The 15052-nt window shown below is 35.7% G+C and overlaps 1 protein-coding gene and 3 long non-coding RNA genes across 4 annotated transcripts; 3 read left to right on the forward strand and 1 right to left on the reverse strand.

Moving 5' to 3' along the window:
• Positions 1–109: 109 nt before the first annotated feature.
• Positions 110–1134, forward strand: LOC124448513. Its single transcript, XR_006949087.1, has 3 exons — positions 110–301; positions 375–539; positions 793–1134. It is a non-coding gene; the product is annotated as an uncharacterized LOC124448513 (long non-coding RNA).
• A 359-nt stretch (positions 1135–1493) lies between these two features.
• LOC124448502 (TNF receptor-associated factor 1-like) lies at positions 1494–3233 on the forward strand. Its single transcript, XM_046999522.1, has 2 exons — positions 1494–2217; positions 2705–3233. The coding sequence occupies exons 1-2, from the start codon at positions 2097–2099 to the stop codon at positions 2947–2949; spliced, it is 366 nt and encodes a 121-aa protein (XP_046855478.1). The 5' UTR covers positions 1494–2096; the 3' UTR covers positions 2950–3233.
• A 1624-nt stretch (positions 3234–4857) lies between these two features.
• Positions 4858–6697, forward strand: LOC124448544. The gene is made up of 2 exons (XR_006949128.1): positions 4858–5230; positions 6503–6697. It is a non-coding gene; the product is annotated as an uncharacterized LOC124448544 (long non-coding RNA).
• A 2034-nt stretch (positions 6698–8731) lies between these two features.
• On the reverse strand, positions 8732–10432 carry LOC124448507. The gene is made up of 5 exons (XR_006949081.1): positions 10133–10432; positions 9985–10027; positions 9789–9884; positions 9038–9334; positions 8732–8856 (listed from the first exon to the last, which is right to left on the reverse strand). It is a non-coding gene; the product is annotated as an uncharacterized LOC124448507 (long non-coding RNA).
• Between the last annotated feature and the right edge of the window lie 4620 nt (positions 10433–15052).

Raw genomic sequence — 15052 nt, forward strand, 5'->3', positions numbered from 1 at the left:
AGAAAAACGTAGGTGAAAATATTCCATAGTTATGAAGCGGGAAATTCTCATACAGCTGTATCAATTTTTGCTTTGGACGGTTCTAAACGAAAATTCACTTGCCTTTCATTTATTACGAAAGAAACCAGTCTATACATCTCTTTATCTACTAATGTAAAACTTACTTTTTGAACTGTGTCGACTTTCTATAAAACCTATGTAGGCTTTCCCGGACGATTTCACAAAACGTGAATTGAAAAATATTCGTTTACATTGTCTCTCTGAGCAGTGGAAATGGTTTGGTGCCTATGAAGAATTGGAAGTGAGTTGAGCTGAGAAATTTATCAAAAAAGCCTAACCTTATTACTTACTAATTAAAGTTTCTTTTTTGTCAGGGTCATTCTCAAGTTTGTGAGCATGCGCTCATCAGCTGCGTACATAAGCAGTGTAACATTCGGTTACCTCGCTCTCTCTTTGATGAGCATTTGAAGAATGAATGTGAATATCGAAATGTGAAATGTGAATATTGTGGTAAAGATGTCCCGTATGCTTCACTTAAGGTACGAGGAATATTCGTTCACTGATCAAAGTAACATTGAGTTAAGTACAAAGCAATATTCAAGACAGAATATTTCTAGAAAATATTTTTACCATGAGAACCGGAAAAATAATTGAACCTTTTCACCTCACATTATGATGCATAAACATCTGTCTCCAACGCTATTTTATATATCAGATGGAACTTTCCTCTGTTGATCATTCGACGCAAATCTATGCACAAAAATGTTGCTTTTATTTTCTTTTAACATATAGAAGCACGAAGAAATAATGTGTGAAAATTATCGAGTGGTTTGTAAGTATTGTATTCAAATGATACCAAGGAAAGATATTGAACATCATGAAAGTACGACTTGTGATGAAGTGCCGACGAAATGTGAATTTCAAGCCATTGGATGCAACCATGATAAAGTAAGAATGTTTGGACTGATTTATAATTTTATGTCAGCAGTAGTAGATGCGTAGTAGCTCCCACCGACAATCTTGCATTTGTTCTTTGCATAAAAAAATTTAACGTCAAAACCCTTGAGATGATAGTATGGTATAAAAATGCTTAGAAGTTTTAAAATTCAAAACAAGCAATGTTAAAAACGTTGACTTTGTAGTTAAATGCAGCTGCATCAGGTTTACATGAAGTACACATTTATAAATTCACCCATTTAGAAATTTAGAAATTCAGAAACATATGATTATTAAGATACTTAATGGTTTATTCCAGCTAATGAGCCAGAGCTTTCCCGATAAGCAAGCTGCAGTAAATATAATTCAATCTGCGTATCAACGTACTTTGTACTCTTTACTTTACACGTATACGGAGACTGCGAAAAGCTGAGACGTGCCAAAAAAAAGAAATTTCTCGTTTTTTTCATATAGATAAAATATAAGTTAAGAAACAAGATTTATTATGATACATAATGTCTTAGTCATTTATAAAGATTGAAATGAAATAACCACTAAATAGCATCAAATATTTTGTTAAAAGAATGTGCTGGCAGTATCTTTTTCTCACTTCACAGACTTTAAAACGAAAGGAGATCAGACAACATATTAATGACACTCCAATTAATCACGTGAGCCTCTTGTCGCGATATGTTATGGCATTTGTTATACAGCTTGGTAACTTCGTTTACCACTCCATTGCGAAGACTTGTTGACGAAGTCACTGCTGTTCGTGCATATTACTTTGAAAAATTTGTGATGTTGGATGGCAAAATTACAGGTCTGGAAAGAAGAATTGAGTGTCTCGAGGGTCGTGGTGGTAGCAATAGTTATAACACCCAGTTGTCCCCAGAAATTTCTTTGTTGCGCAAAAAATTGCAACACTTGAGCGACAAGCTTGTGACGATTCTTCCACTATACAACGGTTTTGTGAGCGTTTATATCAAATAGACAAATCTATACTGAGAAACATGGTAAACATTACGAACCTCAAAGCGCAACGTGAAGAGCGCGCATTGTGATCAAATCAGGTAATACACAGCTATAATGGTACGTTATTTTTGAAAATAGGTAACTTCAATCGAAAGCGACAGGACGCCATTAATGGTATCGAAACAGCAATGTACAGTCCATCATTCTACAGTTCTCAATATTGTTACAAGATGTGTGCTAAGATCTATATGAATGGTGATAGTTTTGGAAATGGAACTCATTTATCTTTGTTCTTTGTTATCATGAAAGGTAAAGCTATTTTTAACAGTTTCTACTTAAGCTGACTAAAAAATTGGAAATGGATTTTTTTAGATATAAAATAGGCTGTCCAAAAATTTTTGGTAGCATGCAGATGATGGCAAAAATTGCGTTAAAATTGAGATCATGTAATTTGACTGGTCCACAGGCATAATATCTAAGAGTACAGAATACGTCACGTGACTCGCTGTGCTTTTTGGAATGGATAGGATTACAAGTTAGATGCCTAGTTGGAACAAGTTGTTGAATAATGTTGAACATGGTATTAAGAATATAAAGCCAAAGATTTTTATTTTCAATTTACCGAAAAAGCAGACTAAAGCTTACAATTGTTTGTTTGTGAGATGCGATACTATTTAGTTTTTTTGATCATGTACAAAAATAAATGGCGATGGAAGGGAAAGGTATGCCTTGGGATTTATTAAGACTTATATCATATTATTATAAAAATTTATATTGTGTATGATATTATTTCTAGGTGATTACAATGCTCTACAAACAAGGCCATTTCAAAAGAAGATCACAACGATGTTTATAGCTCAAGGAAATGGTGATCACATGATTGATGCTTTTCATTCAAATCCTCAAAGTTCCTTATTTAAGCGACCAGAGTCTGATTTGAATGTATTAGGATTGCCACTTCTAATTTGGCCGATAGAGAGTTTAAGTAATCTTTCGTTCATCAAAGATGATACAATGTTCATTAAGTTAATTGTTGAATGAACAAAAAATCTAAATACACTCGCTCCTTCTTCTCTATCTTAGACACTGAAACTATCTCAATTCTTTATCAATCTTAAATTAGCTTTATACTTAGGCAAACGCAACCCGAGCTAAATATGTTGCAAACAACTCTCCTAGCTCTTTCACGTAATTTTCAGTTGTCTATACAAAATTGTATTTGTTGTAAAGCACTCAATAGTGTTTATATAAGTTTTTTTGTTTGCTTCTGGTCAGCATATCCACAGTAAAGGAATATACAACAGTAGGTCCACTTCGCTGTGCAATTGGCTGCTGTATATTTAATTAGTTTACTGTCTACCGTTTGCCATATCGTCAATCCTATTGGTCATAAAATGCAATTTACTGGCTGCCAATATGGTAATCACATGCGTAATAAGATATGCGTGGCACGAAAAAACTCAGTGGAGTGGCCCTGCTCTATGTTCTCTATACCGTGGCATTCTTATGAAGTATGTTTCCATGTTTACTTTGTAACACGGGCTCAAATGTACGTTTGGTCATATCATATCAGTGTTGCCAGATTGTGAACAAAGTTCATAGATTTGTGAAGTTTTTAATCTCTTCATGAACTTTTCATGAATATGAGAAATTTGTGAACTTTTTGTGAACTTTTCAAAATTCTCTGTAGGATTTCATGAACCTTGTGTTGTCATTGCTTTAAGATAGAAAATAATAAGTACAATGATTCAGTAATAAAAATAGTAAATTGTTTACTTCTTGTAACAAGTAATAATATTATGTCAAAAGTTAAACTATTTACATATTACATAAATTATGTTAAACTAAACTTAATTTGCTGTGTTTTTCCCGCTACTTACTCCTGTTTTGAGTTTTTATTTAACAAAAATGTCGAAGGATCAAAAAGCAACGTCGCTATGAACATGTTGGAAAGCGATAGCGATGCTGATCATGGTTGGTCATCCGTAAATGATAATGAAAAAGGTGAAGCTCCAAATCCTAAAAAAGCTAAGGTAAAATGTACAGCCGATTTACTCTCAAAGGAAAACATATAGCTAAATCTAATACAAAAAGAATAGTTGAAATTCATGATCACATTCTTAATTCTGTAGATTGTCTACACTAGACCAACAAGCAAGCCTACTTGTAAATACGGGCAAACATGCCGTCATGCTTGGGAAAAAAGATCCTTTGTTCAAGGGTTGGCTTCACCCTGTTGCCAAAAATCCGAGCAAAGCGTACTGCAATGTTTTTAAAAGAGAGCTCACAGCAGTTATAACTGCCTTAAAAAAACATAGCAAAACCACGCATCACAAGGAAAAAGTCAAGTTCCTGTTAATCCTACCCTGAATTGAAATAATTCCATGTTTGCTCGTCGTTCAGGCCTAAAAGATGGAAAAGTTCAGGAAGCTGAATTGCGTATGTTCAGCTTTATTAGCTTTATGGAGTTTGTGCTTCCCAAGTTCACAGAGCTAAATGTTATGTTGCAGAGTTCGAAATCTTCTGTCCACTAACTGCACAATGGTTTGAGTGTTATTTACAGAGAAAGCTGCTACTTAAACAAAGCCTACTGGAAAGGGTTACCATTGAAAAGACATCGATCCAGCCAGTAAAGTGAATTTCATGCCATTGCCAAAAATGTATATGGGAGCTCGGATTGCCCTTTGTTTGACAAAAGATGAGTACAAGCAACGACCAACAGACGTGCAACATTTTCTTAAGTGTGTGTAAGAATTTTACATTGAAGCTGCTTTTCAAATATAGAGTCAATTTCCAAAAGGAGATCCGATCATTGAGATGCTTCAAGTCTTAGATCTAGGCGTGAGTTGTGCAAAGTTTTCTTCTCTTGCTCCTCTTGCCATGGCTTTTCTAAATATTATATCCGATTCTCAATCACAAGCACTTGATGATCAGTGGCGTATGCTTTCTCATGTCACCTTACTCTTCGACAGTGATGGTATGGAACCATAAGAATTTTGGGGTTGCCTTGAAAAGATTACCGATGGCATTGGAAATGCAAAGTTTGATCCTTTGTTTTACTTCATGCAAAGTTTGCTTTGCTTACCTCATGCAAATGTCGATGTTGAAAGAGTGTTTTCGTCAGTCAGCTCAATCAAGACCAAGAGCAAAAATCGATTGCAAACTGCAACTGTCCAGCATTGATAAAGGTAAAAAACGGTGTTAAGTTGTCTGGTGGTAGCGTAAAGTTTTCACCCCCACTTGAAGCTAAACAAAGGATATCAAGCAGCAGTCTTTGTGCTGACAAGAACAACGAGGACTCGACTGACAGCAGTTAAAAACGGTACATAGACTCTTAACAGTTTACTTAAAGCTTGAAATTGAGCCGAGTATCGATGAATGAAGCATTTACCCAAAAGCATAATATTTTTCAGGTCGATCTCTCCTTCATTGGTTAGGCTGGGAAAATATCTTTAAGCCTGATTTCGTTTCGTTCCTCATATTTGTTTATTGTAATTTTTGCTCTTTAAATTTATTCATTTTGCTAATCAACGTGATTTGATACAGCTGTTCTGGATTTCGATCGATTATTTATCGTTTTTGGTGATTTCTGGTCATGTTATGAGTATGCTCAACAATCACAAACAATCTCCGAGCTATTCCGACACATTCCGACTTTAAAAATGTAGATACATGAACTTTTGACGTCAGAGAATATGAATAATTAGAAATTTTATTTGGCAACTCTGTATCATATATACAGTTTTGTACTTTTGTCATTTTGTTTCATTAAAATCGAATTTTTCTACATTTAAAGCGTTTACTTTCTCAACTTATTTCATAGCACGAACAATATTTACAATAAATCATCTTACGTGTGTTGTGTTTCCTTATTTTATATTAACTCTTTAGATAATTCATTTGCAATGTAGATGGTTTGAAAGAATTTTGACTATGTTTGGATTAAATAACACCCCTTAAAAATTTTTGTGTTCACCACTAAAACCTGTGGTTGGTTTTTATTGATTATGCCTATAAGAAGGCAAAAAAAGTACATTTTACACCAGTAAATCAATGGAATAAAGTTAGTCATAGTTAAAGGAAATATCATTTTTGATAAGCGTAGTAAATTCCTGTAGATGAAGCAACTAGCCCCAGTTAGATTTATATGTATTGATCATTCTGGCGTCCTAACCATAGCTGCGTGACAGTGGGTGCTTTGAGAACTAAAAGATATGATTTTTGTACATTTCCACCGTTTAATCTCCTTTACAAATGTGAGATCAAAGAAATTAATAATGGTTACATAGTAGTAGTAAATCTGTAAGGTGCCTACACTATTGAATTATGAGTATGAGTATGACACCATCAGAGGATAGTTTTGCATTAGACTTGCAACTAAAAATTTATTTTTTAAATTTATGACATGAAACATTGATCGAAAAAGCTTAACTGCTCTAGAATATCAAGCGTTTTGTCCTGACGTTATATATTTTAGGTGGTGTGAGAACTGTTCTCATTCTCTGTTGCTCATTCATCATCACCTACACTGACACACGTTATCTTATTTCTTATATATTTTACACAGGGTAAAGACTGTTTTTGTTCTCTGTAGTTCATTCATCACTATCTACACTGACACACGATATCTGGCTGCTCAATGGCGGCGTGGTTTTATTCATCTGCAAAAGAAGAAAAACTATGTTAAATTACTCATTCAGTTTAATTAAATAATTGATTATGGCTTTATGGATTTGTAGGGTTTTTTACTGTTGTGAATAGTTTAATAAGAATATTATTCTAACCATGATATTATTGATTTATCGTCATTTATAGTTCGCATGTCTTTAGGATTGTTGGATTAACCAGTGGGAATCATATCTTAGTTAGATATAATACCCAGGATAGTAACGTTTTGAACTGCCATAGTCCAATAGTCCAATAACCTTGGTCATATTCCAATAAAAAGGGACTTGTTTATGGACATAAAAGTTGAGCTGATGGAAGCATTGCATAAGAGCAACATATTCTATTTGCAATTGCAGTATGTGATGTAGACGGATTGATGGACAAAAGAAGTCTCGTGTTTGTTTTCTAACGCCATTAAAGTATATACTGTCCCATCCTTGATCATTGTTCGGAGGACTTCTCAGCTAGCAAAATCACGTTGTCTCAACGTTGTATCAACGTTCATCGAACGTTCACTCAACGTCGGGGACCACTCAACTTGGTATAAGTCTTAATTCCTATACTATTTCATTCAATAATTGTTCAATATCACGCTAAGCAAATTGTATATTATAAATGTAAATCTAATCATGAAGTTTGACATAACAAAATTTAAAACTTGCACAAATCCAATACCTGCACTAAAATGAACGTTTTTAAAGGTACGCATTATGTATATGTGTCCATTCCATTTTGCTTTACTTATAATTGAAGGACAATGAAAGACACATGCTCACTTACTTTAAGTGCACATGCCAATGTTATTGTGTATTTTTCTCAACTTACACAGACAAGAAAATACAAATATGTTAACTATGAGATTACGGAGTAAAATAAGTTGAGTTCTCCCTGTCTAAGTTGAGAAAATCTAACAAAGAAAAAATGGCATCTATATACTTTACCCAGCAATCTATGATGATAATGACATGTTACCTTAAATCTGGAACCACCTTACTTGCCTGGAGCATATTTTAAAAATTCGGCAATTTGCTCTTCAACGTTGGCCTCGCTGGATCCTTTATGAGATTTGAGGCAAGCTTCTAACAGGTGAAAAGAAACAAAAATAACATACATTATATAAATTACATAAATAAAACACTAAATCATTTTCGTAAGATGAATGATAAACAACAATTCATTATAGTGCCATATGCAAAACAGTCTAATGTATTAGCTTTTAAAACTTGCAACAAAATTTCTTATGACAAGGAGCAACATAAATGGCTGTTTTTCCAATTCATGAACGAGAAAAAAGAGATAAAACATGGTATTGCTGCAGCAATCATTATCGTCTAATTGTGCTTACTTGATATAACTTTGCAGAGTGCAAGGTGCTGAAATGATCGCTTTGACTTTCTGCCTTTTAAACTATATTGGGACCATAGATTATTTGTTCCCAGCTTTGTCATATATCTTCTAACACCTTTTGCACAGGTGTTTGCGCACAGTACTGCCAAAAACTGCAGCTAGTAAAGAGAGTAAAAGATAAATTATATGGAAAAGTTCAATTTAGACATATGTATATATAACCATTTTGATCTCGAATTGCAAAACAAAACCATCCAAAGTGAATGGTGAGAGCTTTTAGAAAGACCTGTTTCTTCCTTAGAATTTTTCAGGACAAATAAAACGACACACTCCTAAGAGCCGTTTGCAGTAACGTAACGTATTTAAATCAATCAGAACACGACAATGCTCTCTTGAAAAACACGATGCTAGATTCATATAGTTTAATCAGATAATCTGACCCCCTAACGTCACGAAAATCGTCATTAAAATTATGTTTCAGACTTTGACAAACGTGCATGTTTTCAAGCTTCAAACACAAATGGTTGAAAAAAAGTCAATATTTTGTTGCGTAATTGAAAATGAAGCAATCGTTTTCACGTTTCCAAACCGATAAAGGGGAAGGGCTATGCCTTCCTTTGTCACATTTCTTTTACGTAGCACTTGAAAGAGTCATGCATAAAAAAAAGACGGTGACAATAAATCTTACTGAATACGTATGGGTGGTTAACTTTCCAAAACTTACCAACTTTCTTCTGGAGTTTTCTTCATCAAGACTAGAGGACAGATCCTCAAGTTCTTTAACCGAATCCAAGGGATTACGTACAACATCTTCCAAAATTTCGTGCTCGTCTACACCTTTCGTAGCGCTTAACAGAGCACGCAATAATGACAACGCTTCTTCTTGCTTATCAATTAATGTTTCCAGTTTGATGAGAACTGATCTTTGGAAGCCTACAAGATAGATAAGAAAATAATAGAAAAACTTGTGTATAACCTACGTAATATCTTAAAAATATAATACCTTACAACATGCTAACAAGAAAATTCAAATAAAACTCGCATCAAATTGCTAATTGAATACGCATACATAATAACAACGCTATTCAAAAACTATATACTGTAGAAAAGGTACCATTAATGTTTGGTTGAGAACGTCTTCCTGCAGGTGTTATGTTCATAAAACTTGTCGAAGGCGTTTCGTGCGATGAAAGGTCATGCGCATCTGCAAAGCAATCACGTGTTGCAGTTAGTTGTGAAGAAAAAAAACATTTCAAACGACACGAAATGAACGTAAATGAAAACGTAACAACAAGACATGCAATAATGAATTGTAAGAAAAGCTTGCCTAAGACACCACTGTTTCGTTGAGATTGTCTTTCTCTTGTTGTGCCAGTTGTAGGAATTCCTTGTGAAGAGACGTTGATTGTATCTACAGAGAAGACACGTACTGGGTTTAACATATATCTTTATTGAACGCACGATCGTCATTTAAATTAAAGCACTACAAGTTTCAAAAATCAGAAACAGAATAGTGACTAAAATAAAAACCTCGAGAAAGTTTCATTTAGTGGTTTGATAGCAAACGCTGAGAATTAGATTCGAACGAATGTATTTTAATTAAATCGTGGTGAACACAACAGTAATTGTAACTATAACTAACATTTTTTCAACTAATTCCAATAATATTTTAAAGGACCAACGCCTACAGCACCTGTAGAACATACATAAGCCCTTTAATGCAACGATGGACGTAGAAAAACAGTAAATGTACAATACGAATGTTCAAGTTATTTAAAAAGAATTAATCAAAATTATTTCAACATTGTAGTCGACATATTATATGAAAGTTGCTGATTAGTCAGTTCTGATGACAGAAAACTTACCACTACGCTGAGATGGTGTGCTACTAGTAGATGGGGAAGTTATTGCATGATCCTTTGTGTTTTGGATTTCTGGTGCTAGTTCACCGTCATATAAATCTAGATCAACATTATAGTAAGATGAAAAGAGAAATTTTATACATGCATGTTTCTGTCAAAAAATTGTCCACTTGTACAAAGATTATAATAGCGCTTATACCTTTTTCTGCAAAAGGAGATCAGCTCGCTGTACACCGGCAAATCTAAAAAGCAAAATCACCCATTAGATTTAAATGCAACGTAGCAATGTGTGAAAAACTGCACTCCTTTATATAAAGCAATGGCCTATTGCATTGCAACTACAGTACTTCTAGAAATTGTTGATAAGATTTCATTGACGACTGAAAGAAATTTTGCCTGTATACAAAAGAAACTGTCTGAATTCTGTAGCTTTCAATCTGTCGACCTTCATTAAACTCCCAGGTTTTCGCACAAACGTAGAGGGGATAAATGGTCTAAGCTCCACCAATTTTTTCTAACATTGGGCAACAGACATTTTAACAGCGTGATTTCCCCTCATCCAAACCATAATCAATTTACCCATAACACCCAGACACAGTTGATGCAGATAGTCAAATGGAAATTGTTTTAAAATATCAACAGGCAATTGACAAAAAGGGCTAACAAAGCGATGATGTTCTTCTTGTATCTGCTTTCTAAAAGAAATATTAGTGCGTAATTGTATATTATTATTTTGAGAGTAAGTCACTAGACCAAGCCACTTTCCTTTTTGTATACAATTGTCCCAACCAAAATAACCAGTACAAAATTTTGTACCTTTAACAAGTGCTCTTGCAGGAGCATCACAAACAATGCCCCTTACTGTAACAGTCCGAACCTTTTCCCCATCTTGGACTCTCTAGAATACCCTTCAAATCTTCTATAAACTCATCTAAAAACTCCAAGTCTTTTGGCTTAGAGTCACCCCATCTTACAACAATAGGAAACACTACAACAGGTTTGAAATTCAAAATGGCACACAACACTGGCCATACATTATTTACAGAACTTTTAAACAAAGGAAGTCCATCAACAGTTAAAGAGATTTCAGGATGATTAATGTTCTTAACTGTTTCACAAGGATGCTTATGAAAGTGCTTTTACAATTGTTGACCAAAAGAAAAGTACACGTAATCCATGCCAGAATTTTTCTGAATGGGAATAGATCTTGATGTATGCAACAAAGTGCGAGCATAACTAGGCAAATTTGGATGACCATTATCCTTAGGAAGAGAAAGCAAACCATCAACAGTATTTTGCTTAATTGAATACTCATTCACCCAATCAACTAACCCATCTTGAAAAGAATTATTTAAACTATCATCTTCAAAGTTAGAACAAACAGAAAAATGCCTTTCCCCAATATCTGCATTCACATGCACTAAAAAATCAGCTTTTCCATGGCAAAAAGAAACATCTAAAATATCAACTTCACCAGAAACTGCACCGTCATTTTCAACAATATCACAATCATTAAGACCAACTTGCAAAGAGAAAGAACTTTGTTTAGGACTGGCAATGGTTTGAGCTGATTTTGTAAAGGTTATGAATGTTCAAGGTCATTATAAAAAACATTATTGAACAGACATACTACAGCCATCATCATTAGGCATTGCATCATTGCATCTTAATCCTTTATTAGCAGTAGTCCAGTTTTATTTTGTATTGCGCCGGTTACATTTCATTATGATATAAACTAAAATAAATAATAAAATATAACTGTCACTCTATTTATTTTTGATTGATTTAAACATATCCTAATGTTACAACCCATTCTCCCTAAGTGCTGGTGATCACAACATTTAGCAAAATGTTTTAATAAAAAATTGATAAATCCCATTCACAGGTCATGGTAACTTATATGTCTCCTCAACCATTTGTAACTTATTCTCTTCTTTACATGCATGTATCATACCTAATTTATTCATAACCCTAAAATTTTAAGTATAACATTATAGTTTACTTGCTAACAACAGCAAATGGAAAATGTTCTAAGCAACTAAATAAAAATAATTTAACTGAAATTGCAAGCTTACTAAAGAAATAGGCAAAGTTAATAAACCAATCTAAGAGATAAAAAAGTGGGTTGTAAACTACATATTGTTTTGAATGCAATAATTGGACAAACGATACTTACTAGTATTATAAAGCAACCATGCATTGTTATGAATAAACATTCAATTACCTCTTTGTAAAATTATATCACTGTTTAAAAAATGCTGTAATTTGCAATAGAAAGTACAACTATTTTAAGGTTTAAGACTACGTGATTCTTAATCAAAAACATTTTGTAAATCGCATAATCACATAGCCCATTTAAAAAAATATTAATTATCACCGCTTATCAGTCAGTCAGTGAATATAATTCCAGATTTGCTAAAACGTGATATTTACGTAAGATTTTAGATATAAAACAGAATTTTGACAATGAAATTCATACGATTATACATCGAGAATTCAATAATCACAAAAAATTGTAATCATTAAATTTGATAAGTAATTTTTGAACTATAAACATCAGTCGCGTGACTGATTTGACATACCCTAGATCCGCCCCTGCATGTTATGACAATAACAACCATTAGGCTCTTGCCGATTGTGCTAGCATAATTTTTGGCATTATATGAGGAATTGAGCATAATTTTTGCCCTTTTTCCAAAAGTAGCACTGCTAGCATAATCCGTTTATTTTCTTGTCTTAATAGCACAATTTTAGAATAATTCAAGAAAACGAAGATCTCAGCTACTAAAAACGATAGATTACTAATAACAATTGCTTCCACTCCTATTTTTCGATTTTTTTTTACTTGTGTTGAGATAACGCGGGAGTTCGATGAAACCGAACCGGAAGTCTGTGTCTCGGTCCCAGACTCCTTAGTCTTTCTCCCAGTGCTCGTATCAAAATGGCGGCCGCCACGCCAAACCAGTCAAGTGCAGTGAACTTACATCCAGATAGTTTACAAGGTTGCGAGAACAGAGAGGATAGACCAAAGCCTGCACAACTTGCCCGGGATAAACGCCTCGAATCCACCACTGGAAAATACAAGAGGGGGACGAGTAATGTCACTAATGTGAAGAATGTCCTTTTGCAAGATCGTATTAATCAGTTCCCTGATTAGCACCTGAGTGTCAGAGGCACAACGATCTTTTGCAATGCCTGCAGAGAAATGGTATCATCCAAAAGGAGCATTTTAGCATCACATTGTAGTTCAAGAAAACATGCCAAAGGGAAAGATGCGCTGAAGAGATCAAGGTTAAGAGAACAAACGATAGCCGAGGCACTCAGCAGAGAGAAGACACGTAAAGACAACACGCTGCCGTTGGCTGAGCAAGCATACCGATAGAAAGTAGTGGAGGAATTTTTGAAAGCAGGGATTCCAATCGGGAAGGTAGACAGGCTACGTCCTTTGCTAGAGAAAAATGGGTATCGCCTCACTCATAGTGCGCATCTCGGACAGTATGTTTCTTTTATTTTCAAGGAAGAGGTTGAGAGAATAAAGAAGGAACTGTCTTTGCCAGGAGAAGATATGACAAGGGACGTTTCAGTAATATTTGACGGGAGCACCAAGCAAGGTGAGGCTATTGCGATAATCCTTTGCTTTATTAATGATGAGTGGATGATAACACAGCGTCTTATAAGAATTGACATTTGCTCAAAGTCGGTGAATTCAGAAGAAATAGCAAGAGTTCTCAACGCAGCCCTTTGCGTTGAAATTGGGATCAAGGCGAACTCTTTGCTTGCAGCGATGAGGGATGGAGCAAGTGTCAATCGAGCAGCATTGGATCAGATAGCATTCATCTTCCCAAAGATGTTGAACATTGTCTGCTTTTCCCACACGCTCGATAATGTTGGCAAACATCTGGAAATTCCTACTCTTTTGGAGTTTGGAAACCTGTGGGTACGCTTATTCAGTCACAGCCATAAAGCAAAGTTGGCATGGCAGGATCTAACCGATCGAAAGCCGAAATCGTATAGTGAGACACGCTGGTGGTCAAAATAGGAAGTATACAGGCAGCTACTGGAGCAGTTTGGAGACGTTGCTGGATTCCTGAATGATGCGGAAGTAGAGAACATTGCTCCAAAGATTGTGGCACAGCTTCGAGCTATACTCTCAGATCCTCAGCGCCTTGTCGATCTTAAGCTCAAGTTGGCTGTGACCATTGATGTAGGAGTGCATTTTGTCAAAGCTACATACTACTTGGAAGGTGACGGGCCCCTTGTGTTTTCATGCTACGAGAAGTTAAAAGCTGTCGCCGAGGCATGCCAAGCTCCGCACTTTCCTAATGTACGCGCAGTTGCTGCCGCAATTGCCAACGAAGATGCTACTCAGAGAGCCGAGGATCTAGAACGGAAGGCAAAAGCTTGTGTACAGCCAGCTATACTTTGGTTCTTGCAGAAGTTTAACGTGAAGCTCTATGACACCGTCACGGCCTTCAAAGCTGCAAGAATCATGTGTCCAGTTGCCAATGGATGAGGCCTACACCCGCCACAATAGAAGCCCTAAGATTTTCCCTTTCCTTGACAATGATGCAACTATCAATGGCCTAATTAGAGAGCTTCCACAGTACGTCGCTGCTGCTCAGGATGTGGTCATTGAACAAGAGAAAAAGAAGGTGGAGTGGTGGCAGGCCCACGCAGACCGTCTCCCAAATTGGTCCATGGAAGTGAAGAAAATACTGTTGGTCCAACCATCGTCTGCTGCCGCAGAGAGAGTATTCAGTATCCTGGCAGCTTCGTTCAACGATCAACAAGATCGTGCACTTGCAGATTACTTGCAAGCAAGTGTGATGCTTCAATATAACAAGCGCTAATTAACTGTTGGAGAACGAATTAGAGAAGTCAAGCCGGACTGCGTGGTTCAGAAACGAGCGAGATTATTCAATGTTAAATTTGTTATCCAGGGCTTTGTCAGAAACTGCATGGTTAAGTTTTCACTGTATTTGTTTTTATTTGTTTTGAAACCCAGCGCGCACAGTTCGTTGTTGCTAGCGCGCGCACCGTTCGTTGTTTACTCGAAATTTGCATACTTTACCATGGTAACTGGAGGCCATTTGAGTGCAAAACCTTGCGCAAACTGTGTCGTGCTCTGTTACACGCGATGGTTAGCAACTAGCAAGCTATCCGCGGATAGTTATCCACCACACTATCCAGGCTTTGTGCAACCTACTTTTGTTCGCTGGATAACTATCCACTGGATAGCAGATTTATTCGCCGTATAGGCCCAACTA

This window comes from Xenia sp. Carnegie-2017, unplaced genomic scaffold (assembly GCF_021976095.1).
Source record: "Xenia sp. Carnegie-2017 unplaced genomic scaffold, XeniaSp_v1 HiC_scaffold_23, whole genome shotgun sequence".
NCBI lineage: Eukaryota > Metazoa > Cnidaria > Anthozoa > Malacalcyonacea > Xeniidae > Xenia > Xenia sp. Carnegie-2017.